The 27,330-nt window shown below is 32.0% G+C and overlaps 2 protein-coding genes across 4 annotated transcripts; both read right to left on the bottom strand.

Annotated features, from left to right (window-relative positions):
* Positions 1-1,486: 1,486 nt before the first annotated feature.
* On the bottom strand, positions 1,487-6,867 carry LOC107949551 (protein NRT1/ PTR FAMILY 1.2). Its single transcript, XM_016884238.2, has 4 exons — positions 6,626-6,867; positions 6,264-6,481; positions 2,845-3,395; positions 1,487-2,747 (listed from the first exon to the last, which is right to left on the bottom strand). Exons 1-4 carry the CDS (start codon positions 6,711-6,713, stop codon positions 1,829-1,831), a joined length of 1,776 nt encoding a protein of 591 aa, XP_016739727.1. The 5' UTR covers positions 6,714-6,867; the 3' UTR covers positions 1,487-1,828.
* Positions 6,868-8,359: 1,492 nt separating this feature from the next.
* LOC121215368 (cell division protein FtsZ homolog 2-1, chloroplastic) lies at positions 8,360-11,929 on the bottom strand. Of its 3 annotated transcripts, XM_041089786.1 has the most exons (6): positions 11,627-11,929; positions 11,290-11,298; positions 9,895-10,606; positions 9,058-9,158; positions 8,691-8,894; positions 8,360-8,569 (listed from the first exon to the last, which is right to left on the bottom strand). In XM_041089786.1, exons 3-6 carry the CDS (start codon positions 10,513-10,515, stop codon positions 8,515-8,517), a joined length of 981 nt encoding a protein of 326 aa, XP_040945720.1. In that variant the 5' UTR covers positions 10,516-10,606; positions 11,290-11,298; positions 11,627-11,929; the 3' UTR covers positions 8,360-8,514. The 3 variants fall into 3 exon arrangements, with proteins under 3 accessions (XP_040945720.1, XP_040945719.1, XP_040945718.1); XM_041089785.1 differs by lacking the exon at positions 11,290-11,298; XM_041089784.1 differs by lacking the exons at positions 11,290-11,298; positions 11,627-11,929 and adding an exon at positions 10,940-11,178.
* Between the last annotated feature and the right edge of the window lie 15,401 nt (positions 11,930-27,330).

Raw genomic sequence — 27,330 nt, 5'->3', positions numbered from 1 at the left:
CAATGGAGATTTATAGTTCAAGAGATGTTGGAAATCAAGAGGAATTAAGAATTGGAAGCAAAAATCAATTGGAAGAGAATAGGAAAGCAAGGGACGACACAAGTATGGAGAATAAAAAAACTAATGTGAAAGCAAATTAGAAAAATGGGTTTTAGGTTGAAATTTAAAGTTTGGTCAAATTGCTTCATAAAAATTCTCAATTTTGACTCTTTTACAAATCAGTCCTATTTCCAAAATTAAATATATTTAAAACTCATTTTCAGAAATTGGTTTAATATCCTAATAGTCTTTGTCGAAAACATTATCGGTTACCAAACTTACGAAATTCTGAGCACATATAGGCTAAAATTCCTAAAATACCCTTGAAACTTCTAGGCCTAATTTTGGGGTGTGACAAGACTCATTTAGGTTGTCTACTAAAGTAAGTTGTCTTTCTCGCAACGTAATCGTTCTTTACAATGCCACTTATCTTCAGTTTGAACTTTAGACAATCAATGAGTTAATATTTTCTTGTCACAATTTCGCTATGCGTGCAAAATATAAAAGAGATAAATACAAAAGAAATAATAGTGAAATGTGAAATTAACTTTATTTATTTATTCATCGTTCAAATAAATAGAAAATAGTTACATATTTACTACAATATGAGCACATTTTCCAACACATAGTGGAGCTAGCAGTATGGCTCTACTTTACACTTCTTCACACAATGGACCCGCCGTTTAGAACAAAACACAACCTGATGTTGATTTCCTCGAATCCTGACACGTTTGAAAGTCAAAATCAGTATATCCGATAGAAGTAATATCTTTTATAGAATACACAAACATATAATCTCTCGTTTTCCGTAAATACTTTAAGCTTATCATCAGAATCAATATTGCTATGTTAAAGAATTCAGTTTATCACAACCGAACTAGACACATCAACATCAACTATCATTTCATTCGAGAAGTAATTAAAGTAGGAGAGATCCAACTAGAATTTTATCCTTCACAAGAGCAGCTAGTAGACATTTTCACCAAAGCATTTCCAAGAGTGAGATTCCAACAACCCATAAAAGCACTGGGAGTCAAAGAACATCATATTAAGCGGGAGTATGTTGCATATTGTGATGTCATGAATGTGTGTATTAATCAATGTGTTTAGAATATATGAATCTAGAGAATCTAATAGTCATTTGATTAATGTGCATGACTGTATTTATCTAAGATGCATGCATGTACTAGATATACATTAATTAATGCATGTATTAAAACTAATAGTCACGTACAACAACTATATAAAGGTGGTAAGTGATGAAATCATTGAAAAGAAAGTAAGAAAGTAAGAGATAAAGAGAATGTAATATGAATAAAATATTTATTCCATATTAAGTTTCTCCTCCCTTCATCATTTCTTGAATTCTCTCCAACAATAGCATAGACAAATACCTGGAGGAAAAACCGAAACAAAATTATCAAGCAGCTGCAAACACTATTGAGTGTAAATCCAAGACTCAATCATCAGGCCAGCCATTAATTATTTACTGCAAATATAATATACAATGTGAAAAGAGGGTAAAAGACTGCGTATATGGGACAGCATTTCAAAATAATTCACACCAAGTAAATAATGCAGAAAAGATACATGTAATGGTTTCAAGAATTATATATATTTCCTACTTTACTACAACATTATGCAGGCATATATTTAGAAAGCAACAACAGTCATCTCAAGACTTTAAAACACCCATCAAGCTAGCAAATATCTAGGATTGCCTCACTTTGAACCCAGCATGGCTTAACTTTGGTCTCTAATTAACTTTAGTTGGCTCACTCTCTACTTTTCAAGCCTTGCCCTTCATCCCTTTTGTCCCTAGATTAGCCAACTCTTCTTTTCTCAAACCATTTCTAGCACGGGTAACTTTGGTTGGTTGGTCACCACATGGTCCATAAGCCCAGGCACAAACAAAGTAATACAGTAGATTGATGACGCTCAATATGGTTAGAACCCAGTAGTAATTGTCAATGCGACCTTTGTTTATATTACTTGAAACCCAGCCCTCTTTTCCACCTCTTGATGTAATGTCATCAATGATGCTCACTACAACACTAGCTAACAAGTTCGCCACGGCCAATCCGAATCTGAACAGTGCAGCAGCGATGCTCGACATACTCTTGGGTAGCTCGGAGTAAAAGAACTCGGTCTGGCCTATTGCAGTGAAAGCCTCAGCTAAGCCATTCAAGCAAAACTGTGGCACAAGCCATAGTGCAGACATGTTTAAAACTGTATGAGGATTGTTTAGGAACCCTTCCCGGATCGCTTTTCTCCGTCTGGCGTTCTCAACGATTGCCGAAACTGCCATAGCCAAGCAGGTAAGAAACAGCCCAATTCCCATCCTTAGTTTGACACTGAACCGTACCGGTTTACCCTTGAGTTTCGATGCCATGGGGAGAATTGCACGATCATAAAGAATAACCCATAGTGCAAGGGATATGATGTTGAACATTCCATAAGAGCCTGCGGGAATCTGAAACTTGGTTGTGAGGTGCCTGTCCATAGAGCTGGCTTGGAGCACAGGGAATGAATTTTGGCTTAAATTTATTGACATTATGATCCCAGTAGACCACAATGGCAAGACTTTGATAAGTGCTTTCAGCTCTTCTACTTGCTCTACTGCACAAAGACTCCATGGATTCGAAGCTGAGCCATCCGAGGCAATGTCTTGCCCAGGGTTTTTGATGATGCAAGCTTTGTTCAAGAATCTAAAAGCACGACAGCAACGAAGTTATCAAAACAATCAAGCACAATATCTAAATTGTAAGGGACAGTGCCTATGTTGCTATAATTGCGGTTTGTTACCTTAACTTGTGAGTTGGTGCAGCAATGTTTGAATCCCTTCTGTGATGATAACTTCCAGTTGAGTCTGGAAGTGGAAAGGTTAGATTTCGGTTTTTATAAGCGACAACCATAACTTGCAGAAATCCAGTAAGCAAGCTCTTGCTAGGGTTCAGCTTGAGATAGAGAGGAGAGGCAATGAAAAACACAAGCACTGAAAGCAACATTAAGATTGCTGAAACACCAAAGCCAACTCTATATCCAAGATGATCTTGAATATAAACAATACCCGTCAATGCAATTAGAACCGAAATGGCTGCTGAAGCATAGTACCAGCCGAAGAAGCTCTCGAGGACCCTGTCGTTTTTGGGGTTATCTCTTTGGTCCAATTGGTCGGCTCCAAATGCCAAAGAACATGGTCTAACACCACCAGCTCCAATGGAAATGAGAACAAATGAGGAGATTAATAGACTCATCTGAGCTGCTGTTGGAGATCTGCACCTCTGGGTCAATAGATCACAGGTGGGAGGCTTTGACTCTGGAACCATAGCTGTTAACCATAAGAGTATCATCCCCTGTAGCATTCAAGATTGAGGTTATGCTCATATAAGACATGATTAAAAGTAGTTAAATGAAAAGTTGATATAGGACATGATTAATGTACTATACAAGTAGTTACTTCACTTTTATTCTTTTAAACATGTTTGACATGCATTTGGAAACATGAAACCTTAAAAGATTCTTTTAATAAAAACGTTGAACACTTATAACCTAAAGCTACATTAATTATTTTAGACTTTAGTTGGAACGGAATTTTCCAAAAGAAAGGTCAAGATTTGGTGCCATATAATGTGATCATTTAAATCAATGTCAACTTTGCCTAAATTTCAAATAACCTCAAGATAAAATAAATAAATAAGTAAGTTTTTGTTTAAATTTAATTATAAAAAAATATTAATATTAACATTAAAACTATTTGATATTTTAATGTTAAGCCATATCTAGCACATAATCATTTAATTTAGAGCTGACAAACGAGCAAGTTTAGGTGGACTTGGATCGGGTTTACTTCGGACTCAGATTTTTTTGAGCTCGGATTTTTTTCAAACTAAGATTAACTTGGGCTTAGGTTTTCTTGGGCTCAAATCTGTTATGGGATTAGATTTTCTCGGGTTTGGGCCCTTTCGGACTTGGATCTTTCAGGCTCGAAATTTTGAATTTTATAAATTATAAATATTTTAATTTCAAATGTAACATTTCATTTTACTTTTATACGGTGACAACGTAATTCAAATTTTCTTCATAAAAATATAAATTATATATATTTAATAAATTTATTTTATTTAAAATAATTAAAGTGTTTATTATATGTAAAATTTATTATTCTATGATATTATTTGAATTGACAGAAATATCTTTTATTGTTCATTATTATATTATATTGATAATTGAATAAATTTTTTTATCTTTTTTCTTAATATATTAAATTACACATAACTTTTGATGTCATATATTTTATTATAATCTATAATATAATAATAGTGACATATATCAATACTTATAAAATATATTATTTCATTATATACCACTATATATCATATTCTATATTAATAGTAGAGTAATACATAATATATTAATTATTATCATGTGTTATTGTTTATTATTATACTGGTTGAAATATGCTCTAAGCCCCTATACTTCCTACATTTGAAAGTTAGTCTTCCCACTATATTATATAACACTATATCATATAGTATATAATATATTAATAGCTTATATAGATGCATCAATGATTAAAACATTATAATATCATGTAATATTATATCTTTTATTATAATATATAATAATAGTTATATATAATAATAGTAGTACATTATATATTATATATTAACTATTAACTATTATTGTTTATTATTATACTGGTTGAAATAAGCTTTAGATCTCTATACTTTTCATACATTTAAAAGTTAGCCCTTCTATATTATATTATATAATTTTATATCATATCATATCATATCATATCATAGATTTATAGTTTATATATATGCATCGATGATTAAACATCATGATATCATGTAATGCTATATCTTTTATTATAATTTATATTATAATAATAGCTCTATATGTATTAAATTTTATAGTAATAATTATTTATTATATCATGATTTTATGTATTAGTAATATACAAATTTAGTATATCAGTTTATGGTCAAGTTAAATAATCGGTTTTGGTTTCAAAAATAATTATATAATATATTTTTAAATTATCATTAAATTTTAATTTTATAGATTTTAATAATTATTATTTTTTATATATTTATTATACATATATAATTATAGTATTAAAAATATTTTATATTAATTTTTTAAAATTTATTTCACTTTATAATTTAACATAAAAATTATTATTAAATACTTTTTCTATTTAAATATAAATATGCAATACTTATAAATACAATTTCAAAAAATAAAGAATTATCTAGATAATAGGAGGAGTATTATACATGGTAATGGTAACTTATTTTCTAATTAATTAATCAAAATAAATCTATAAATTTAGACTATAAGCATGAAATTTTAAAAATTTCAATTTTACATTAAGTAAAAGCATGCTCAACTTTTTGGTTGAAAAGTAAAAGCGAGTTGTAGTTAATTATGGGAGCTTCGAATTTTTGGAACAGATAAGGAAGAACCAAACCCTTTAACATTCTGATGATCATAAAATACTTCCAGGGTTCTAATAATCCATTTATACACGTATAATTCTATTTGCATAAATTTTTCTTAAATCCCTTCCACTTTTCACGCTCCCAAAGCATAATACTTTCTTGACATTTTGTTTGACAAAGAAAAGGAGAACCGTTGTCACAAGAAAGGATCATTATTAAGAAAATGTGTTTGATGTAATATCATGATAGTATGAAGATAGTACGGTTCAAAGATTATACAAAAATCTAAAAAAGTTCTATATAACTATCCGACATTCCTACTCAAATCTCTTGCAGAATACTCTCCCTCAACGACCCAGCCCCAAGCTTTAACTGGAGTGGCCTACATTAGACTCTATATGAACAAGAAGAAAAAGCTGATCAAGTATAAAGGGCAGCAGTCTCCATGGTCCAGGTCCTGACTCATATTTTAGCACCAGGCTTATTTCCCCATAATGATGAAGTGATAGTATTAGGTTCAGAGCCAAAAAAGAAGTCTGACGTTTCCTATATTTTCACATGGGGCTGCCTACCGGACAACCCCTCTCTAACAACTTTGGGACTTGAATAAAAAAATCAAACATGATCCCCAAACACATTCATAAGCTGAAGCTGCCCATTATCTCCTACTTAGTTAATAGTAGATGTTTTAGCACTTTTCAACCTACTCCAAATCGGGAGTGGTTATACTGTATACAAGTGAAAAATAGATGGGTATAAGAGAGATAATGTTACCAGGAGACTGCAAATGGAGGCGAAGCCAATGATGAGGAAGCGGCCCAGATATGAATCAGCGACGAAAGCAGCCAAGATGGGAGTGAAATTGGTGGCAGCTTGCCAGTAGAAGAGAATATTGGTTCCTTTAGCCACACTCATGTGATAGTCTTTAATCAAGTACAATATCATGTTTGGAACCACTGCATAGCCTGCCACCTTCTCTAATGATTCATTGCCTGCATTCCAAGATTTACCGATACCACAAATCCATGTAAAGTGAAAGCATTCCAAAGCTAGAGCAAAACCTTAAACAAACACAACCAGAGGTTTGGACAACTTGCACTTAAGTGACACAAGGCAAAAGAAATGAACCAAATTACCTATTATGAATGGCATGGTAATGAGGCCACCCTTCTTTGATCTCCACATTTCTCTTCGATCTGAGGACTCCTCCATTTTATCTTCCATACCTGAAATCTAGCTTTTCCTTCCTCTTAGAAACACACTAAATGAAACCCAAAGGTGCAGGAGAGAAGTAGAGATTTTTATCTTGGAAGCTTTCAAGTTTCAAGAAGTTTTTATGTCGTGGGTTTTTAAACCAAAATAGTTTAAAAGAGCAAGTGTTTGCGTGTAAAATCTGATAAATAAATAAAAGAACATTTAGACTCCCCCAAAAATAAAAACAAAATAATGATGATAAATTCATATAATAATATCTATAAATAATTGAGGAATAGACATACCATGACCTTAACACCTTTCTCTTGCTGGTTACATCAAACTTTTAACCTTTTTTTTCCTTGAATAAAAGAAATTTAGGGTGCGTTTGGTTCGCTGTATTGGATTAGAGGTGTATTGGATTAGAAGTGTATTGGATTAGAGGTGTATTGGATTAGAGGTGTAATAGCAAATCAACTGTTTGGTTGAATGTAATGGAATAGAGGCGTAATAGTAATCTTGTGTTTGGCTGAATGGAATAGAAGTGTAATAGCATAATGGAAAAAACTAAAATGACTAGAATACCCTTAGCATAAAATTGTTTTGGTAAATGATTATTGTTATTGTTATTTAAATTTTAATAAGATTATTATTATCAGTAATAAATATTTTAATCATATTTAAACATAATTATTATTAAATATATTTTAATTAATAATATATAATTTAATAAAATTCTTATAATTAGCAGAAATTTGTTTTGGTAAATTATTATTGTTATTGTTATTTAAATTTTAATAAGATTATTAATATCAATAATAAATAATTTAATCATATTTAAACATAATTATTATTAAATATATTATAATTAAAATATATAATTTAATAAAATTCTTAATAATTAATATTCTTATATGAATTTACTCAAATCATAATATATGATACTGTAAAATATAAAGTAACATAATTATTATTAAATATATTATAATTAAAATATATAATTTAATAAAATTCTTAATAATTAATATTCTTATATGAATTTACTCAAATCATAATATATGATACTATAAAAGAAAATTTGAAATAATTAATATTAAATATATTTTAATTAAAATATATGATTTAATAAAATTTAAAATAATTATAACTAATAAATTATATTTCCAACTGAAACAAGCCAAACAACATAAGCAGTATTAGAACGGGGATTATTAAATCGACTTTTGTAGTATAAAGTTCCAAAAAAAATTTTCTTTATCTGTAGATAGAGAGAATCATGTTCATAAAACATATAAAATTTGACGTTGATGAACTGCAGTCTCTTCCATTGTTAATGCAGGTTGAAAGGTTCAGTAGTGTTACGGCCTTTGTATTTAACTTCAAATAGAAGTTTGTACAATTGCTCCAATTAATATTTTTTTCTTTGCTTCTATTGGCTGGGTTAGAAATTCAAAACAATATTTTTAAAAGACTTGTATAATTTCATCTGCTCAATAATTGGAAAAACTCAATTTGATTTCTTCCTTTAATTGTCTCTTTTTTAAGTACTAATTATCAGCAACAGGCAGGGCGATTTAATGTGGTCAAAACAACCACATCAAGCACTCTCATCTCTTTGTTTGCAGCAAAGATGAACTCAACAGCTTCAAACCATGGCAAAATAAGTACAACATATATAACCAAAACAGGATATGCTTTCTTCAATAACATCTCAACTTAAATAACGGAACATTCATATTATGTTCGGAACACAAAATAGGTAACTTATAAAGTACTGAATAAAAAACAGAAGTGTCCACTGCCATGGTTTATGCAAAGTCCTACCAATTCCTCAACGATTGGCCTTGGCAACTCTCTCGATTTCGTCCTTCTTCTTGATGGCATAGCTGCACAAACAACACGAGAATGATGAAGCAAGCTGTGGTAAATAAATGGGATTGCAAGGACAGTTCCTAGTTTCAAAGCAAAATAAGGTTCAAACACGGGAGTTCAAAGGCTGTTATTTACCTGTTAGATGATCCCTTTGCTGCGTTAATAAGCTCATCAGCTAAACATTCAGCGATAGTTTTAATGTTTCTGAATGCAGACTCACGATTACCAGTGGTGAGGAGATAGATGGCTTGATTCACTCGACGAAGAGGAGAAATATCAACAGCCTGACGCCTCACAACACCAGCAGAACCAATACGAGTAGCATCTTCACGAGGTCCACTGTTATATCAATCAAAAATCAACAAGGATTATCAAAGATTGATCCAACAAAGATAACCCAGAATTGGAAGATGTTTTAATTAACATCATCTGCTACTTTAAAGATTAAAGTCAGCTAGTGATACATTTGAAAAAGGAAATTCTTAAAGGTCATATAGGCCACCTGTTGATAATGGCATCAACAATGACTTGAATTGGGTTCTGATCAGTCAGGAGATAAATAATTTCCATAGCATGCTTCACAATCCTGACTGCCATAAGTTTCTTTCCATTGTTTCGGCCATGCATGATCAATGAGTTTGTAAGCCTCTCAACAATGGGGCACTGAGCCTTTCTAAAACGCTTAACTAAGTACCTCCCAGCAGTGTGTAAAACATATGATAGATTATACACTACTCCACATGTAAAACATTCAACTAAAAGGTTACATGGTACTTTTGCCTCAACTAAACCTATATCCAAAACCACACATTAGAATTTCTCGACAAACAAGCCATAATAAGACCCAGAAATACTGAAAATCGAACATCTTGAAGATTATAGATGCTAATTTTTAAGTAACTTCAGATCAAAACTAAAATCCAAAAATCAAGTGACTTTAGATCAAAATTAAAATCCAAAACAATGCTAACTTATATGGCTATAAACATACACCTGATGCTTAGCATGTAATAACAGTTTGCAGTTGCAGAGATAAGACATGACTTTCATTAAGATTTCAGTCAATTGAATAAGTTCCATGAAACAAGAAATTGCATATAAGTAGCAAGATTAGTTTTATTTACCATATGATCAATGAATATTCACCATAAATAAGAAGCTTGAAACATTTTCATTGACACATATTCTTGACCAGTTTCATAGTGGGGTCTAGTTCATGGTAAGTTCTTTAAAAGCCTAAAAAAAGAGGTAATTTAAATTGAAACCACTCATGAAATCAGACTGTAACAGTACAAGTAATAATTAAAATTCTAACTAAATGATAAGGATGCAGACTTACAGTAACAAAAACCATATCAGCACCATAAAGAGCTGATTCTATTGACTCCTTGCTTTCTTTGGCAGCATTCATACCAATCTCTGGGTTTCCACCAGCACCAAGACCCCGAGTTAGCTCCTGACCAATTTGCAAACGGTGCTCAGGAAAGACAGGTGACAATTTCATGGCTTGAATATCAGTGTTAACAATCCAGAACTCTACACCCTTCAAAGCAATCTCTATCATACGGTTAACAGCATTTGACCCACCGCCTCCGACACCAATGACTTTGATCTTAGCCTCATTATAATTACTTGAACCCGTCATGCCCCCTAAGCTCTCGGGACTAGAGCTATCCTTTCTTGGGTTTGTTACTATAGGATTCCCTTCACCTCTAAGCATCGAAACTTCTGGGTGCATATTCAGAAAAGGGTCCTTATTTTGATATGGACTAACGCTATGGGAGTTGTTGGAACATCTAAAATGAGGCATATTAGACCTTTGGCTCGGACTCGAAGACCCGCATCTAAGTTTCCCTAAAGGATTCTCCATTAATATTCTCCCACCAAGAACATTAAGTACCCCCATTGATCTCGTATCTGAAGGTCTAAAATATGGCGATATCGATATAGCATTCGCCATTTTCCCAGCACTATGACACAAACTAGAAAATTTAAAGAGTCCTAAATAGCTTGAAGTTCAATTTTTCACAGTCAAGTCCTCTTTTCAGTGCCTGCATAAAACATAGAATAAAAGAAACAACTATATTCAAAAAGATTCATAATAAAAAAAGACCCATTAGCGCAAATTGTAACTCACTTAGCAGTATCAGCTTAAAACTACAAACTTAAAATAAAAAAATAAACCTTAAACCCAAAGATAAATTCTAAAAAGGCTATACTTCTCTAAATTGAAGAGCAAAAAGAGCTTATAAAAAATTGCAGCTAAAACCCAGAACAAGAAAATTAAAAAAAAATGTATAAATTACATGAAATGCAAATAGAAATTAGAAAAAAAAATGGAATCTGGGTCTTAAAAGAGAAAGAGGAAAAGAAAAGGAAAATACCTGAAAGAGATGCAAAGTCCAAGATAATAGAAAAAACGAAGTTACCACTGGAAATGGGAGAAAGGGGAAAGGGGTTTTTCTTTTATATTTATATAATTTTATTTTGTAATTTTTATATTTCAGGGCTTAAATTGAAGCTCTTTTTGGCTTTAGCTCCGGTGAAATTCCTTTGTCAGGTTGTAGTTGATAAAAATAAATAAAGTAAAAAAATAAAAATAAATAAAGTTGTATTTCGGAAAATAAAAAAGAAACTCAAGAAAACTGAATTTATGAGATTGAAGAGCATTAGAAAATAAAAGAGAGAAGAACAACGCAAAATGAAATAAACATAATTTAGGTTGAAAATTCACCTTCTCCCTCTGGTTGATCGAGAAGCACGATCCAGGAAAAGGAAGAAACAACAAGAAATAAGAAACTCTTCCACCAGAATCCAAACCTCTCAAAATCCTAAACTCTCTGTTTCAATTTCTAAGAGAGAAAAACTACAAGAAATACTAAAATTAAAGCTACGTCAACAATGGAATCATAATATAGAAAATTAAATATCTGAATTAAGTAAAAAGAGAGAGAAAAATCTAAAGGAGAGACAAATAAGGGGACAATGTTGAAGACAATGTTGAAAAATCTAAAGGAGAGAAAAATTAAAACAGAGAAAGCCGAAGACAATGTTGAAGCAAAGATTCATACCTGAAATCGGCCTCCGATGAAGACAATGTTGAGGATTTGTTATGAAAGCAGAAGAAATGAGGACAGAGCAATACCGATGGAAGAAGAAGCAGAAATCTATGAGGGCAAAAAAAGAAACGAAAATAAGAAATGGGTAAGGATTCTCAAATCGGTGCTGGAGGGGGTATTAGCTATTACGGGAACGGGTGTATTAGGGAAGGAACAGATTTGGGACGTAATGGGAATACAACCAACCAAACAACAGATTAAGGGAGGATTAAGTGGGACCCACCGATTAGGGGTGTATTGGCATAGCCAATACACCCAACCAAACATGGTGTTACTTTCTTTTTCTTATAAATAAAGTACAATGATCATGAAGCCCTTTCGGGATATGATGCAGCATAATTCACTGTAATAGGATGGTCCACCAGTTTCTTTTGCTCTTACTTGCTCCCAATCACAAGTCAGTATCACTGCAGAGAAATCGCCATTATTATGCTTTTATCTTTTTCTTTGAAGGGTGAAATCACAGATAAAAAAGGATAAAGAAGAAGAAAAGCATCCAAAAATAACGAGATAAAAGAGTAAATGGCAACAAAAATTCTCAAATCCCAAATGCAAACCGAGTCCCAGCGTTGAATTTTGGTTCACGACAATTCACATCGCACGTGGGTTTTGCAAAAAAACGTGTTTTTTTAAATAACCTAAAATATTAATTAATTAATTATAAAAATAGCATATGTCGGTTGGTTGACACACCAGCAACTATCTTTATTTTGTACGTCATCATTACTCTATCACTAGGTTTAAAAAAAATATTTATATATTTTTTTGAAATATTCATAAAAAATAGGAGTATTCATGGTAGAAAAAAAATTAATGGACGTGGCCAGCGTACCAAATGACACCAATACATTTAAAACTTTTTTTTTAATACTCTTACAATCTTTTACTATTTCTTTCTATGTATTTTCAATACAACTTTTTCTTTTATTAATATACTTTAAGTTGCTTTTATTGAGAATTAAAATATTGTCTCAAAAATATAGATTAAAAGTTGAAAAGATATTTTAAATGGGTTCAATTTACTAAACATTGAATAAAATTCTAATAAATTTTTTTAAAATAAAACCGGGTTGAACTAAAAGTTTTCCTATAAAATATATTTAGTCCCTTTATTTTCTTCTTGACTTTATCTGTTTGTTAACTAGTGTTGAAAAACTCAAAAGTTTTTCAGTTTTAGGCATCGAAAACTTTATGAAATAATCTTTCAAAATTTCTTAAGTTTTCTTTCTCAATATATTTTCTTAAAAGTGAAGATTTCAAAGTTTTCGCTTCATTGCTTTACTCTTGCAAATAACTTTTCCAGGCCTTCCTATTTTTAGCCTGAGTTTTTTTCACTTGTTTTTTGGTTTTTATTGCTCATGTTGTCACATTGATTTTCTATATGTTTATTTTTGTCTTAATGCCTTCTTTTTTCTTCTCTTTCACCATATTTAAGATTTGCTTGCTTTTTTTTGAACTATTCCCTTGTTTTCTCTATTTATTTTTGTGGGTTTTTCCTTCTTTTACTATTCACTTCTTTAGCATTGCAATAGATTTTTTAATGGGTTTTGCTTGGTTTTTAACGTTTCATTTGGGTGGCTAAGGTTCATTTGCACATGGATTTTTTTAAAATGTATTGGTGTCGCCTAACACACAAATTAAAAATTTTTTTTTATCTAAGCTTTTTTCTTAACACCGAATTTTTTAAAATATTATGTGTGATGCTTAATACACTAACGTGAATACCATATTTTTCACAACTATTTCAAAGACTACATCGTATTTGGCGGCACCAAAATTTTTTTTAAAACTATTGATTGGGTAATGATTAGGTGAAAAATGAGGTGATGCTACCAGGCGATACCAACATCAATTGTAAAAAAAATAATTTATTTCTATAATTAATTAATTTTTTGAGGGTTTTTTTTAAAAAAATCGCAAAAAACCTAAAATTTGATTCTGATCTGCTTGGCTGTATTTATTCACTCTTTCTTCTGTTTTTTTTATCTGTCGATCGTCTGATCTACAGAAATTCAACACTTCATTCATCTTTCTTGAAAATTGAAGTTTTTCCTATCTATATCTATGGTGTTCAATAAAGAAAACCATAAATCCCAGGGTTGTTATTTATTTATTTATTTGAAGTTACGAATAGTGATCATATAGTATTCCATTCATTTGTATACTTTGTAAGAATACTGAATGCACGGATAGAATTACTAAAATTAATTATTTCAAATAAAAGTTGGTAAAGTGAACCCACAAATAATATTTGTTAGTTCTCCCACTTGCAACATATTTTGTAGATTGTGTATCTTATTGAAATGTTTTAATTTGAAGATTTTTAGAATTTTTGTCCATCTTTTTAAGTGTCTTTGTGCAACAAATTTCATAGTTATTAAAAAACGAAGATATTCAGTTAAGCAGAAAAAATTTCGACGTGATTTAATATGATTAATTTTCCTTGTTTAAAGAGATGTGCAATTAAGAACTTCAATCGGTGAAGACTTCTACTTTATCTCATACCATAATAGGAAGTTTAATTTAGGTGAATAGATAATTGTATAGGAGTAAGGTTGTAGCAAGTTGAGTTAGTTGAACTTAAATCATTTATTTTTTTGGTACAACGATGATTTGAACTCAAGTTATTTATGAGAAAATTGAACATCCAATCAATAAACTACAACTTGATTACTCTATTAGTAAAACCTTACAAATGTAGGATTGGATTTAAACTATACAACCAATTTGTTATGTTCCCTATTTTATATTTCTAATTTTCAGGTGTTTCCTTAGTTGCAACTGAAATAATAATGAACTAGCAACTCAACATTTTCAATTGATATAAGAGCTAGACACTAGATAAATTAGGTGAAGATTCTCTTATTGAATCTTAAGACATGAAAAAAAAGTTTTATCTTTAGATCACCTATGCTCGATGGCTCTAACTATGCCTACTTGAAAGCACATATAAGGGTGTTCATCAAGTCTATATATGACAAAATGTGAAGAGTAGTGCTTATTAGTTGAGATCCACTAATTGCTGAAGTTAATAGAGTAAATGTTGGGACCTAATGCCCTTAATGTAGTATTTTCGTCTAAGTATACTCGTATTTTTTGAACAAATTGGTTTAACAAAATATCCATTAATTACATTAATAGTGTTTGTATATTGTCTTCAATGTTTTTGCACGCAAAACAAATTTGAATCAAATATTGACTCATCGGTTATCTAACGTTTAACTAATACTAAGTGGTATTACGTGGTGGTTGGATTGTAATACAAAAAGATAAACTTGTATTAGTAGATAAACCTAAACTTGTCCTTATTCTAATTGAAAATGAGCAAACCAATTAAAAGACTAATATGTTGTCTATCAAATCCAATTGGGGAGATATTTTGTCTTGAGTATCAGAGCGAATGACTCATAGAAGATAGACATAGATGTGATTGATTAGACTGATAGTACATCAAACATGACCCAAATAGAATAGATTAGATCCATTTATAGATTTGTTCACTTGTGATGTTCATAGTGTGACATACTGTAGCAACATGTTTTCAATGGTGTCGGAAATAGTGGTTTCGGTACCACAAATCAGACGTGAGAGTTCGTAAGTATTATTAATTAATATTTATGAGTCAAGTATAATATTATTGAAATTTTGGTTTAATAAATTTTGTTAATTGAAAAAATAATTAGATTCAAGTGGTATATTCCTAAAGTTAAGTGGTTTTAGAAAATGAGGTATTGGGACCTTATTTCTATAAGCCGAGCCCATAAATATTTTATTAAATAATTATGGAATGATTATATAGGTGTATAAAAAAATTTGGTTAAGAAATTTTAACGTTTAGATAATTAATTAATTAAAAAGAACTAAATCATAAAAGATGCAAAAAATTATTACTTGATGGTGTTAAATAATTAAGTAAAGAGAGTCATAGGGGTTTATGTGGAATAATACCATAACAGGAAAGAGTATGCATGGTTGGACCCATTTTAATCAATTAATATTTTATAATTTAATTAAATAAAAGAAAAAAAAATCTCTTTTATGTTCTTCTCTAGCCAAATATCACCATTTTTGAGATTAGGAGGTTGGGTCAAGCTTTCCTTTGTGCATGGTTGTATTTTTTAGGTTAGTTTTTAATGATATTTATATTTTTGACATCGTTTTAGCTTAATCTAGTTAATTTGGGGGTGAATTTGTAAAATTATTAAATGTTTAAAATTATGCCATGGACGAATTAGAATTGTTTGAAGTTAATGATAAATGATTAAGCTTGATTGTTAAATAGGACTATTTTGCAAAGTAATTTTTTTTGTTAATTTCAATGTTTAAGGATTAATTTGTTAAAAGAGTAAAATTCATTAGTGTTAATGTGAAATTTTGATAAATATAGGCTGCTAAGAAACCCTATGAAAATTGACTAGCATGAAATTTTATTATTTGTGGCTAAATTCTAAGTATCGGGTTTAAGGACTAAATTGTAAAAGGGTAAAATATCAGGGATAATTTTGTAAAAAAATATTATGAAAGGGTTAAATTGTATAAATTTGTTTATTTAAATGCTGAAATGATATTATTTGAATGTAATTATTATTTAGATCAAGAAACGCTACAAATCAGATTTAAATCGAGGAAAAGCTAAAGTTTTGGATTAGTTGTTGATTCCGTTTTAGTAACTGCTTTAGTTAAGGTAAGTTCATATATTGGTAAATTGGTTAATTTCTATTTTGGATGAATGATTGATTAATGTTATGCTTGTATAACCTTTATTGAATATAAATTGTTAATTAGTAATTCGGATTAAATTGTAATGGTTATTCAATTTTTGAACATATGTGAAAAATGTGAGATTCATGGTGGTGTTTATATGAAATGATATTATGAAATGAAGTTAAATGATTGATATGAGAAAAAAGTCTTGTTTGAACCTCGTGAATATGATTGATATGAGAAAAAAGTCTTGTTTGAACCTCGTGAATACTTAGGATAAAAATGACATGTCATTAGGGGTTATACGGTTTCAGGTGTTGGTCTTGGATGTCCTACCGATGGCTGAGGTCTTGCATTTGTTGCAGATTCTCCACAGCTCGTGTGAGCAGCATTGTGTAGCTAACATCCTGACCTACAGCTCGTGTGAGCATTATAGAAACGGTTACAATTACATGTAAAGGCACACTTTGTGTGAGCATTTTCCCGAGTATTCGGTGTTATTCTATTTGGTTCAACAGGCAATTAAAGTTTAAATCGAAAAGGTATGTATATGAATTGTGCTATGTTATTGAGAATATGGAATGGAAAATATAATATGTGTAATTGGATGGAAAAGGTAACAAATGGATGATGTGATTGATGATTTACATATTGAAATCCCTTTTTATGATATGTGTCATGCTTCATTGGTTGATATGTTCTTAAATGTACCTACTAACTATGTGAAGTGTTGTGGATAGGAAATATCAATATCCATATGATCTAATAAGCAATGTTGAATGGTTTAATCATTTTATGTTCGGTAAGTTTAAGTTTTATTTTTACGAGCTTACAAGCACTAGTTGTTTATGTAGTTATTTTTCTCTGTCTTGTAGATCATCGGAAAGCTCGATCGGTTGGAATCATGTCAGAGCATGATCACACTATCCAATAATTATTTTGGTAGATTTTGGGTCTTTTGGTTTAAGGTTATAAATGACATGTAATAGGGCTTGATTGTAGTTTGACAATTTGGTATGTTTGAGTGGTGGCAAGCTTATGTATGCCTTAATGTTTAAAGTTAATGGTTTGTAAATTATGGTGTAAATAGATAGGTTGTTGAACACTTATGCATGTCTTGTGATAATAGGTAAACCATGGTTGAATGATATGTATGTTTGAAGTGGTTTTGGTATGTTTGATATGTGCTTAATTAATGAACTTGAGATGTTGGTTGGATTGATTTTGATATATGAATTGTGGTGCCTGTTGATGACATATTGGTTAGGTTGATAGGATGGTTGATTTGGTATGATTTGAAGTGTGTTTGATGGTGTTTTGGACATATGAAAGTATATGTAAATGATGTGTCTTGGTGTGCAAGTTTTGGTGCTTGATTTGGCTTATTTTAGGGAAAACTTATAAAACACACGGCTTGGGACACAGGCTATCACAAGGTTGTGTGCCACACACGGTCACCCCACATGGTCGTGTGTTTCAAATCAGTATGCGACACGGTCTAAGACACGACCTGCGACATGGCGTGTGTTGCAAGTCAGTATGTAACACGGTTTGACACATGTCTTACAACACGATTGTGTGACACTATTTCGAATACCCATACGGTTTGGGATACGACCATGTGTCCACACTTCGAATGCTCACACAGTCTGGACTATGTCACACGACCTGGCCACACAACTGTGTGACCCCTATTTTCAAGTTTTTCCAAAATTTTCTATTTTGTTTCAAAATGACCTCTAAATGTTTTCAAACTATTTTTAAGTCCCCGTAAGCTCGATTTAAGGCCCATGAATGTATTTTTTTCTATAATTTAATTGTGTTATTGAATGCTATTAATTAAATTGCATGATTGTTTCTATTGTAAGTTAAATGTTCTTATTTATATCGTAATGCTCTGTAACCCTAATCCGGTGATGAAGATGGGTTAGAGGTGTTACACATACTTTAGTCCTGAGTGGATAGTGAACTATGTATGCGTGACTCGTATACTTTGATGTAAGTAAAAGCTTGTGTTCAAATAGATAAAGAACCAGAAGCTAGTGCGTTAGGTATATGACTTCTGTAGTATGTAGCATCAAAAATAGTGGAATTCATAACCAACTAATGGATGAATGATATCCTTTCATCGACATTACATGATAGATAAAAGGAAAACATGGCCAAGGGTCGTTTGTCTTTGTGATAAATGACTTGTTTACTATTTGATAGTACTTGTCTTTTCATGAAGGAAAATGTAATGATTGATAGATTTTCTCCTTTTATGCTTAGAGTTCTATTTAAATTAAATCATCACAATGTGCAATCATCACAATTTATAAATTATAAATATTTTAATATTTAAATTTAGTAATATCATGAAAAAAAACTCTTCTATTCAATTTTTTTTCAAACTTGTGCGCATATATATAGATTATAGATTATAGATAATTAAAGACTAAATAACAAATATAGAAATCGCAATATATTGTAAAATATAATTTTTATAATTAAACAATTATAAGTATATTCCAATATAATGTAAAATCTTATTTATAAAATATTAAATTATATTTTTTAATATTATGTTATAGTTATTAATTTTTATAAATTAAAATTAAAATTAAAATAATTTTTTATTTTTAAACTATTATTATTATATTCAAAGGTAAAATAATTTTTATTATTTGATTTATTATTAAATATAATCAACTCAAATTCTTTTTATAAAAAAAATATAAAATTAAAATACGAATTAAATTAAATAGTATTTTAAATTTTAGGGTAATAAATGTTGATATATAAAGTTGTGTTTTTAATTTTTTTTTCTTTTAGTTTTTTTCTTCAGGTGGGATAGAATTGATTTTATGCATAAAAAATGTGTGTTAAAAACTTTTAATATTGTCACAGTTTGATGGATGTCAAAACCACCAAATATAAATTCCTACGATAAAATAACAGTAAATTAAAATATAGAGTAGTAGGGTCGAATTCACAAGGACTGGTTGTTTAATTTTGCCTTTTCTAGTGACCAGAATCGTTGTCGTGATAACAGTCGTGCCCATGACTAGTGCGTTGCAATGTTGGAAAATAAAAATGGGGGTTTTAATTTGATTAAGATAATAAAATAAGAAAATAAGAAAAATAAAATAAAATAAAACAGTTTCGAAAATGCAAAAATAAATTTAAGAACATAAAATATTTTTTTAAGCTTAGCCTTAGCCCCGGTGTACTCCAATCTTGAATCGATCCTTGAAACAGATTTTTCCTTCCAAGTGATAAGCTGATTATAGCAATCGAGGATCCTTAAAACCGCCAACTCTTCCACTCATAGTCGATCCCGATATCACCTGTAAATCAACCCTTGTCGAATTTCCAACCACGTGGTACGTACCGTAATTTAATACTTCCACAACCTTGTGATTTGAAAAGCTCAACTCGAATTAACGACCTCAACCGTGTGGGTCGTTTAAATCCGATTACTATCTCCCTTGATGGAATCCAACTAGCTTTTTCCAATTGAACACACCAATTTGTTTGCGGGATTTTGAATACAGCACTGCCGATTCAAGTTCCCAACTGTACACCAAATGGTTCCAACCCAACGTGCATTGTTTGAAGTGAAATCGAGTCAGTTTTGAGAGACGAATTTGTACTATCCCATATACCGGAGAGATAGCAAATACCAAATTGCAAAGTATTTAGTGTGGGTTCATATGTCATGGTTACTTTGTTGAAGTGATAATCGGGCTAAGGCTAAAAAGGGTTTAGTTAATCATGCTTTGAAAGTAATTTTGTAAAATTGTGGAATATGGAAAGGGAAAGGGCCTTGGAAGGTAATCAAAAAGATGAAAGTTAAAGGAAAAAAAAAAGGAATGAAACAACATTATAAAAAACTGACGCAGGTTGGGAAGAAAAATAAGAAATTTTATTGAATGCCAAAGGCAAAGGTGTGTGTTCAATTGGCTATAGCCACTAGGTATATTTACATACACTTTTAGTGCTAAAATTTAGCTAGATTTCTTAAATATTATCACTAAATAATCCTAAATATTATCACTAAATATTTCAAAATTTAAAAATAAAATTTAAACTAGAGATTAAATTTAAACTAATTACAGAGTTGTAACAATAAAAAAAATCCTTCAATCTTTATCTAGACACTTTAAATAAAAAAAATCTTCAACCCTTCAATCTTTATCCAGTCATCTTTGTATCTTCAATCTTTCAATCAAGCCCTCTTCTTTGCTTTTTGTTCCAATTTAGCCCCTTTTTGTAAGAGTTTGAATTCAACACACCAACTTCATTCCTGATAAGAAAAATTCAAATTTAATAGCATTTTATCCAATAATTAGCCAAAAATAAATACATTAAAAATACGAATTTATCTTGCTATCAAATTCCCCCTACTTAGCCGATACTTGTCCTCAAGCATGATATCCACTAAAAATAATTCGTCAATCCTTTTCAAAATCAAAAACCCCTTTCCTAGTCAAGCATACTGCAACCAATTAGGTGAATAAAAAAATAAACAATTGCGAACCTCAATCAATAAGCATTTTGTAAAATCTCGAATGGTATGTCAAATTCAACTATTTCACTAAATTTAGGCTTTATCAAACATGCAAAACGATCATACCCAATATATAATTTTATTTATATTTTATTTTTTTCAAACGTAGTTAAGTCTTTTGACGTGAAGTGAGATGACAACCCAAGTACCTCACCCTGGTTACTCAACCCGACATGTTCTTTGTATTTAATTTTTTATTTTTAACGAATTTGAGACATAATCAAACATTTTGACGCAAAACGAGATGATAACCTAAGCACCTCATCCCGGTTACTCAATTTAACATGTGCCTAATTGATTTATTTCTCCTTTCTCAAGGCAGCTCGGTTAGTGGAGTGTTACAAGCTTCGGCTCGTCACCAAACCTTTTGACGCTAAACAAGATGACAACCCAAGCACCTCATCTCAATTACTCAACTTGGTCACATTTCCAAATCTTCACTCTTGACCAAGCTATTAGTAAATTTATTTATTTAAATGAGTACTTTCATTAGGCAAGTTCAACAAAACCAACAATTTTCATGAAATATCGACTAAGGCATAACATTTTCAATTCTACAAAATATTCATTGATCAAGGAAACAATAGTTATTCATGATTTACCCACTTATTTAAGTAAACTAAACATAAGAATTAAATGTTTATTTTTGAAACGAATTAAAAAATTATTCTTAGCAAAATACATGCAAAAAGAAAGTATGATATGATCCAAAATCCCCCCTACTTAGCCCACATTGCCTTCAATGTGTAAAAAGAATAAAATGAGTGGAGAAAGTGTACTCCCCGTTTATATTTAATGGGCTGGAGGGCGATGGAAGTGATCGCTTTGTAGAATGGTGAGGATGCTTGAGATGTTGGCTTCCATTATTTCAACACAAGCTTCAATGCGATGAAGTCGTTTGTCTATAGCTGAAGATGGTTGCTCCTAGAAAACAACACGATCAAATGGATTAAAATAATAGTTTATTTAATTCTCAAACTAAACTAAAATTCAAAATTAAATTAAATAAATAAAAATAAATGTGGGTTGCCTCCTATAAAGTGCTTTTGTCTAATGGCAGTAGTTCGATGACCTGAAAAATTTAATCATTCGGCTCATCGAAAAATATTTCCTCTACCACGTGTACTTGAAAATTCTTGTAAAAGGGTTTTAACCTTTGTCCATTAACTTTCAAATATTTCTCAGACTCCTCGTTTTTAATTTCGACTGCACCATGAGGAAATAGTTTAGTAACAACAAAAGGACCAAGCCATTTGGTTCAAAGCTTACCTGCAAAACTTCTCAGTGTTAGGTTGTAAAATAACACTTTTGGACCAATTAAAAATTGTTTACGAGATATTCTTTGGTCATGAAACACCTTGGTTTTGTCTTTATAAATTTGGGCTTTTTCATATATGTCACGTCGGATCTCTTCAAGTTCTTGAATATCTAATTTTCGATAATTACCTATGACGTCCAACTCCATCTTGCATCTTTTTACTACCCAAAATGCCTTATGTTCTAACTCTACTAGAAGGAGACACAGTTTACCAAATATGAGTCGGTAAGGGGACATTCTTATGGGTCCATTGTAAGCAATACGGTATGCCCACAATGCACAGTTTAAACGTAAACTCTAGTCTTTCCTATTTGGTTTCACGGTCTTTTCCAGAATCGACTTTATTTCGCGATTCGAAACTTCCACTAGACCGTTTGTTTGTGGGTGATAAGCCGTGGCCACTTGTTGTGTCACCCCATACTTTTTTAGTAGAGTATCAATTACCTTGTTGCAGAAATGAGTTCCTCGATTGCTGATTAATGCTCTTAGTATGCTAAACCTAGAAAAAATAAAGTTCGTTAAAAAATCCACAACAGTTTTAGCATTGGCATGTCCGGTAGCTTTAGCTTCTACCCATTTAGATACGTAATCTACAACGAGAATAATGTAAACATTATTAAATGATGAAACAAACGGTCCCATGAAATCGATGCCCACGCATAAAAAATTTCGCATACATGTATAGGTGTTAGGGGCATCTCATTTTTCTGGCTTAAATTCCTCACTTTTTGACATTTCCGTAAGTTTTGCAAAATAAATAAGCGTAACGATATATGTGCGGCCAAAATAATCTACACTCAAATACCTTATGTGCGGTGCGTTTAGGACCAAAATACCCTCTACAAGCATAAGAATGACAAAAAGAAAGGATAGATTGTACCTCAGTTTCTGTGATACATCGTTGAATTACTTGATCGGAGCAGTGTTTCCATAGGTATGAATCGTCCCAAATATAACATCGTGAGTCTTTTTTAAGCTTTTCATTTTCAGAACGTGACAAGTTGGAAGAAACAATACCTGTAATGAGGTAATTTACCATATTTGCAAACCATGGGTAAACTGTCTGAGCTAACAGAAGACTTTCATCTAGGAAGTCATCTTTAAGAGATGTGTCATCTTTTGAAAAGGTAATTTGACTCAAATGATCAGCTACTAGGTTCTCACTTCTTTTCTTGTCATTGATCTCAATGTTGAATTCTTGTAAGAGAAGAATCCCTTGAATCAACCTAGGCTTTGCCTCTTTTTTCCCAATCAAATATTTCAACGCTGCATGGTCAGAAAAAATAATAACTTTAGTGCCCAATAAATACGATCTAAATTTTTCCAAAGCAAAAACAATAGCTAATAATTCTTTTTCAATAGTTGAGTAACTGCTCTGGGCAACATTTAGTGTTTTATAGGCGTAGGATATAACGTGAGGTTCTTTCCCAATTCTTTGCCCAAACTCCTACACTTCGGTCGCTTACATCGCACATGAGCTTGAAAGGGTAGTTGCAAATTTAGTGGCTGTACAATAGAAGCTAAAACAAGCTTTTGTTTGAGAGTGTCGAATACGTTTTTGCACGCTTGATCAAACTCGAACTCTTTATCTTCTTGCAAGAGATTGTAGAGCGGTCCTGAAATCTTAGAAAAGTCCCTAATAAAGTGCCTGTAAAAACCTGCATGACCAAGAAATGAACAAATTTCCCTCACGATTGTGGGGTATGGAAGTGAGTTAATAACTTCAGTTTTGGCCTTATCAACCATGATCCCTTCAGTGCAAACAATATGCCCTAAAACCAATCCCTTATCTACCATAAAATGACATTTTTCATAATTAATAATTAGATTAAATTCTAGGCGGCTGTTTAAAATTTTAATGAGGTTTGACAGACATTCACTGAAAGAATTTCCATAAACTGTAAATTCGTTCATAGATACCTCAATTTTTTTCTTGACATAGTCAGAAAATATACTTACCATACACTTCTGAAATGTGGCTGGCGCATTGCAAAGTCCAAACAGCATCCGTCTGTAGGCGGACGTGCCAAAGGGACATGTAAACATTGTTTTCTCTTGGTCCTCCGATGCCATTGGAATTTAGAAAAAAACTGAATAACCATTAAGACAATAGTAGTGATTTTTTCCCAATAAACATTTTAACATTTGATCAATAAAAGGAAGTGGAAAGTGGTCTTTTCGAGTTAAAGACTTCAACTTCCTGTAATCTATGCAGACTTTCCACCCATTTTGGACTCGAATGGGAACTAAATCTCCTGTTGCATTTTTTATTATAGTCATACCAGTTTTCTTGGGTACCACATGAATTGGGCTGACCCAATTACTGTTGGAAATTGGATAGATCATCCTAGCATCCAGTAGCTTTTGAAATTCCTTTTTGACAACCTCCATTATTGGTGGATTAAGACGTCTTTGAGCTTCTCTCTTTGGGCTTGTGTTTTCTTCTATCGGTATTCTATGCATACAAGTCGAGGGACTGAATCCTTTTATGTTAGCATTTGTCTATCTGATAGCCCTTTTGTAGTCTCTCAAGACTCGAAATAAATTCTCTTCCAATCCCAAAGGTTTATTGGAAACTATTACTAGTAAAGTGTTTCCATTACCTAGATGGGCATACTTCAAGTGCTCCGAAAATGGCTTGAGCTCTATTTCTGGGGCATGCAAAATAAAAGATAATAGTTTAGTTTTAGAAGGAGAAAGTTCAAAGTACTTACCTTGGCTTCTAGGGAATTTATGAGTCTCAAATAGAACAACGGTTTCCTGAATTGGTTCTCTGAATGTCATTATCTCATTCAATATATTCATCGTATTGAGGTCTAAACTTTGAGAAAGTACAGTTTTTAATCTATCCCCTTCATGATACCCAAGCACTAGTTCTGACTCTTTTTCATCTTTTACGGTCACAACACTTGCATTTTGATGTGGGTTCAGCTCGGTTTGAGATGGCAATTTTCCTTGGTTTTCCAAACGACTAACCGTAAGTGCTAACTTACTTATTTGTTGATTGATTTCTTGGAAGTGCACCGCAGACTTTTGTTGGAACTTTTCGGTACTAATGACCAACCTCTCTATTATGGCTTCAAGAGATGACTTTGGAGGTTGATACTATTGAGGCAGAGGTGGTCTTGGTTGATATGGTTGATTATATCGAGGATTCGATCCATAACTCAAGTTTGGGTGATCCTTCCACCCTACATTGTACATGTTTGAATATGGATCATAACGCTTTTAAGGAGGCCCTGAGAAGTTTCCAATGGCATCTACTTGTGCTGCTATGTCTTCAACTAAAATTGGGCACAAGTCGGTTGAATATTCAGGCTTAGCACAAATCCAGCACAACTAAGCTGAGTTCGTCTGTCCTGCAAACATATTTTTAACCATATTAGTAAGTTCATTAATCTTATTTACTATAGAATGAGTACTTAGCTTATGAACCCTTCTCATAGGTTCTATAGGTGGTCGATACTGTTGAGAATTTACAGCTATAGTCGAAATTAATTCCCTAGCTCTTTGGGGAGTCATGTTCACAAGATCCCCTCCACTAGCGGTATCAATCATCCTCATTTCCATTGGGAGTAACCCTTCATAGAAATATTGTAAGAGCGACTGTTCAAACAGGCCATGTTGTGGGTAACTTGCGTACAACTTCTTGTATCGCTCCCAATATTCGTAGAGTGATTCTGCTCATTTTTGCTGTATTCTGACTATACTCCTTAATTCGGCTGCTCAAGTTGTTGGGAAAAACCTGTCAAGAAATAATATAGACATATCCGTCCAAGTGTTAACGGATCCCGGAGGTAAATAAAACAACCATTCTCTAGCAGAGTCGGCTAATGAAAAAGGAAAAACTCGTAGTTTTATTTGATCCTCAGTTACTCCTGGTTTCATGCTCAGACAAACCATGTGAAACTCTTTCAAATGAGTATGAGGGTTATCATTTTTTAAACTACAAAAAGTAGGCAATAAATGTATCAATCCCGACCTTAACTCAAACGGTGTTTCACCCGTCGGATAAGTTATACATAGAGATTGATGTTCATTGGTGTAGCTGCAAGTTGGCGTATAGTTTGATTTGTCATGTCGTCTGGATCTTTGGATGAGTAAATATCTTCGGTGTAAGATCCCTCTTCAAAGTCAGGTTGTGGTTGTTTACTGCGCTAAATAGCTTCTCTTCGAAGTGTTCGAGCCAACATTTCTATCTCTGGTTCAAATGCTAGAGTCCCCGATTCTGACCTGGTCATAAAGAAAACAAACAAAAAATAGAAAATTTCACCAATCCCCGGCAACGGTGCTAAAATTTGATGGGCGTCAAAACCACCAAATATAAATTCCTACGACAAAATAATAGTAAATTGAAATATAGAGTACTAGGGTCGAATCCACGAGGACTGGTTGTCTAAATTTACCTTTTCTCATGACCAGAATCGTTGTTGCGGCAACAGTCGTGCCCGCGACCAGTGCGTTGCAATGCTGGAAAATAAAAATGGGGGTTTTAAATTTATTAAGATAATAAAATAAGGAAATATGAAAAATAAAATAAAATAAAATAAAAATAGTTTTGAAAATGTAAAAATAAATTTAAGAAAATAAAATAAATGGATAAATAAAATATTTTTTAAACTTAGCGTTAGCCTTGGTGTACTCCAATCTTGAATCGATCCTTGAAATAGATTTTCCCTTCCGAGCAATAAACTGGCTATAACAATCAAGGATCCTTCAAACCGCCAACTCTTCCTCTTGTAGCGGATCCTAGTATCACTTGCAAATCAACCCTTGTTGAATTTCCAACCACGTGGTACGTAACGTAATTTAAGACTTCGATAGCCTTGCGATCTGAAATGCCCAACTCGAATTAACGGCCTCAACCGCGTGGGTCGTTTAAATCCGATCACTATCTCCCTTGACGGAATCCAACTAGCTTTTTCCAATTGAACACGCCAATTTGTTCATGGGACTTTGAATACAACACTGCCAACTTAACTTCCGCCAAACAATTCCAACCCAACGTGCTCTTTTTGAATTGAAATCGAATCAACTTTGAGGGACGAATTTGTATTATCCCATATACCAGAGAGATAGCAA

The sequence above is a fragment of the Gossypium hirsutum genome, chromosome D03, assembly GCF_007990345.1.
Source record: "Gossypium hirsutum isolate 1008001.06 chromosome D03, Gossypium_hirsutum_v2.1, whole genome shotgun sequence".
Classification (NCBI taxonomy): Eukaryota; Viridiplantae; Streptophyta; class Magnoliopsida; order Malvales; family Malvaceae; genus Gossypium; species Gossypium hirsutum.
Note: the sequence above shows the minus strand (reverse complement) of the source record. Positions and strands in the feature narration are given on the sequence as shown.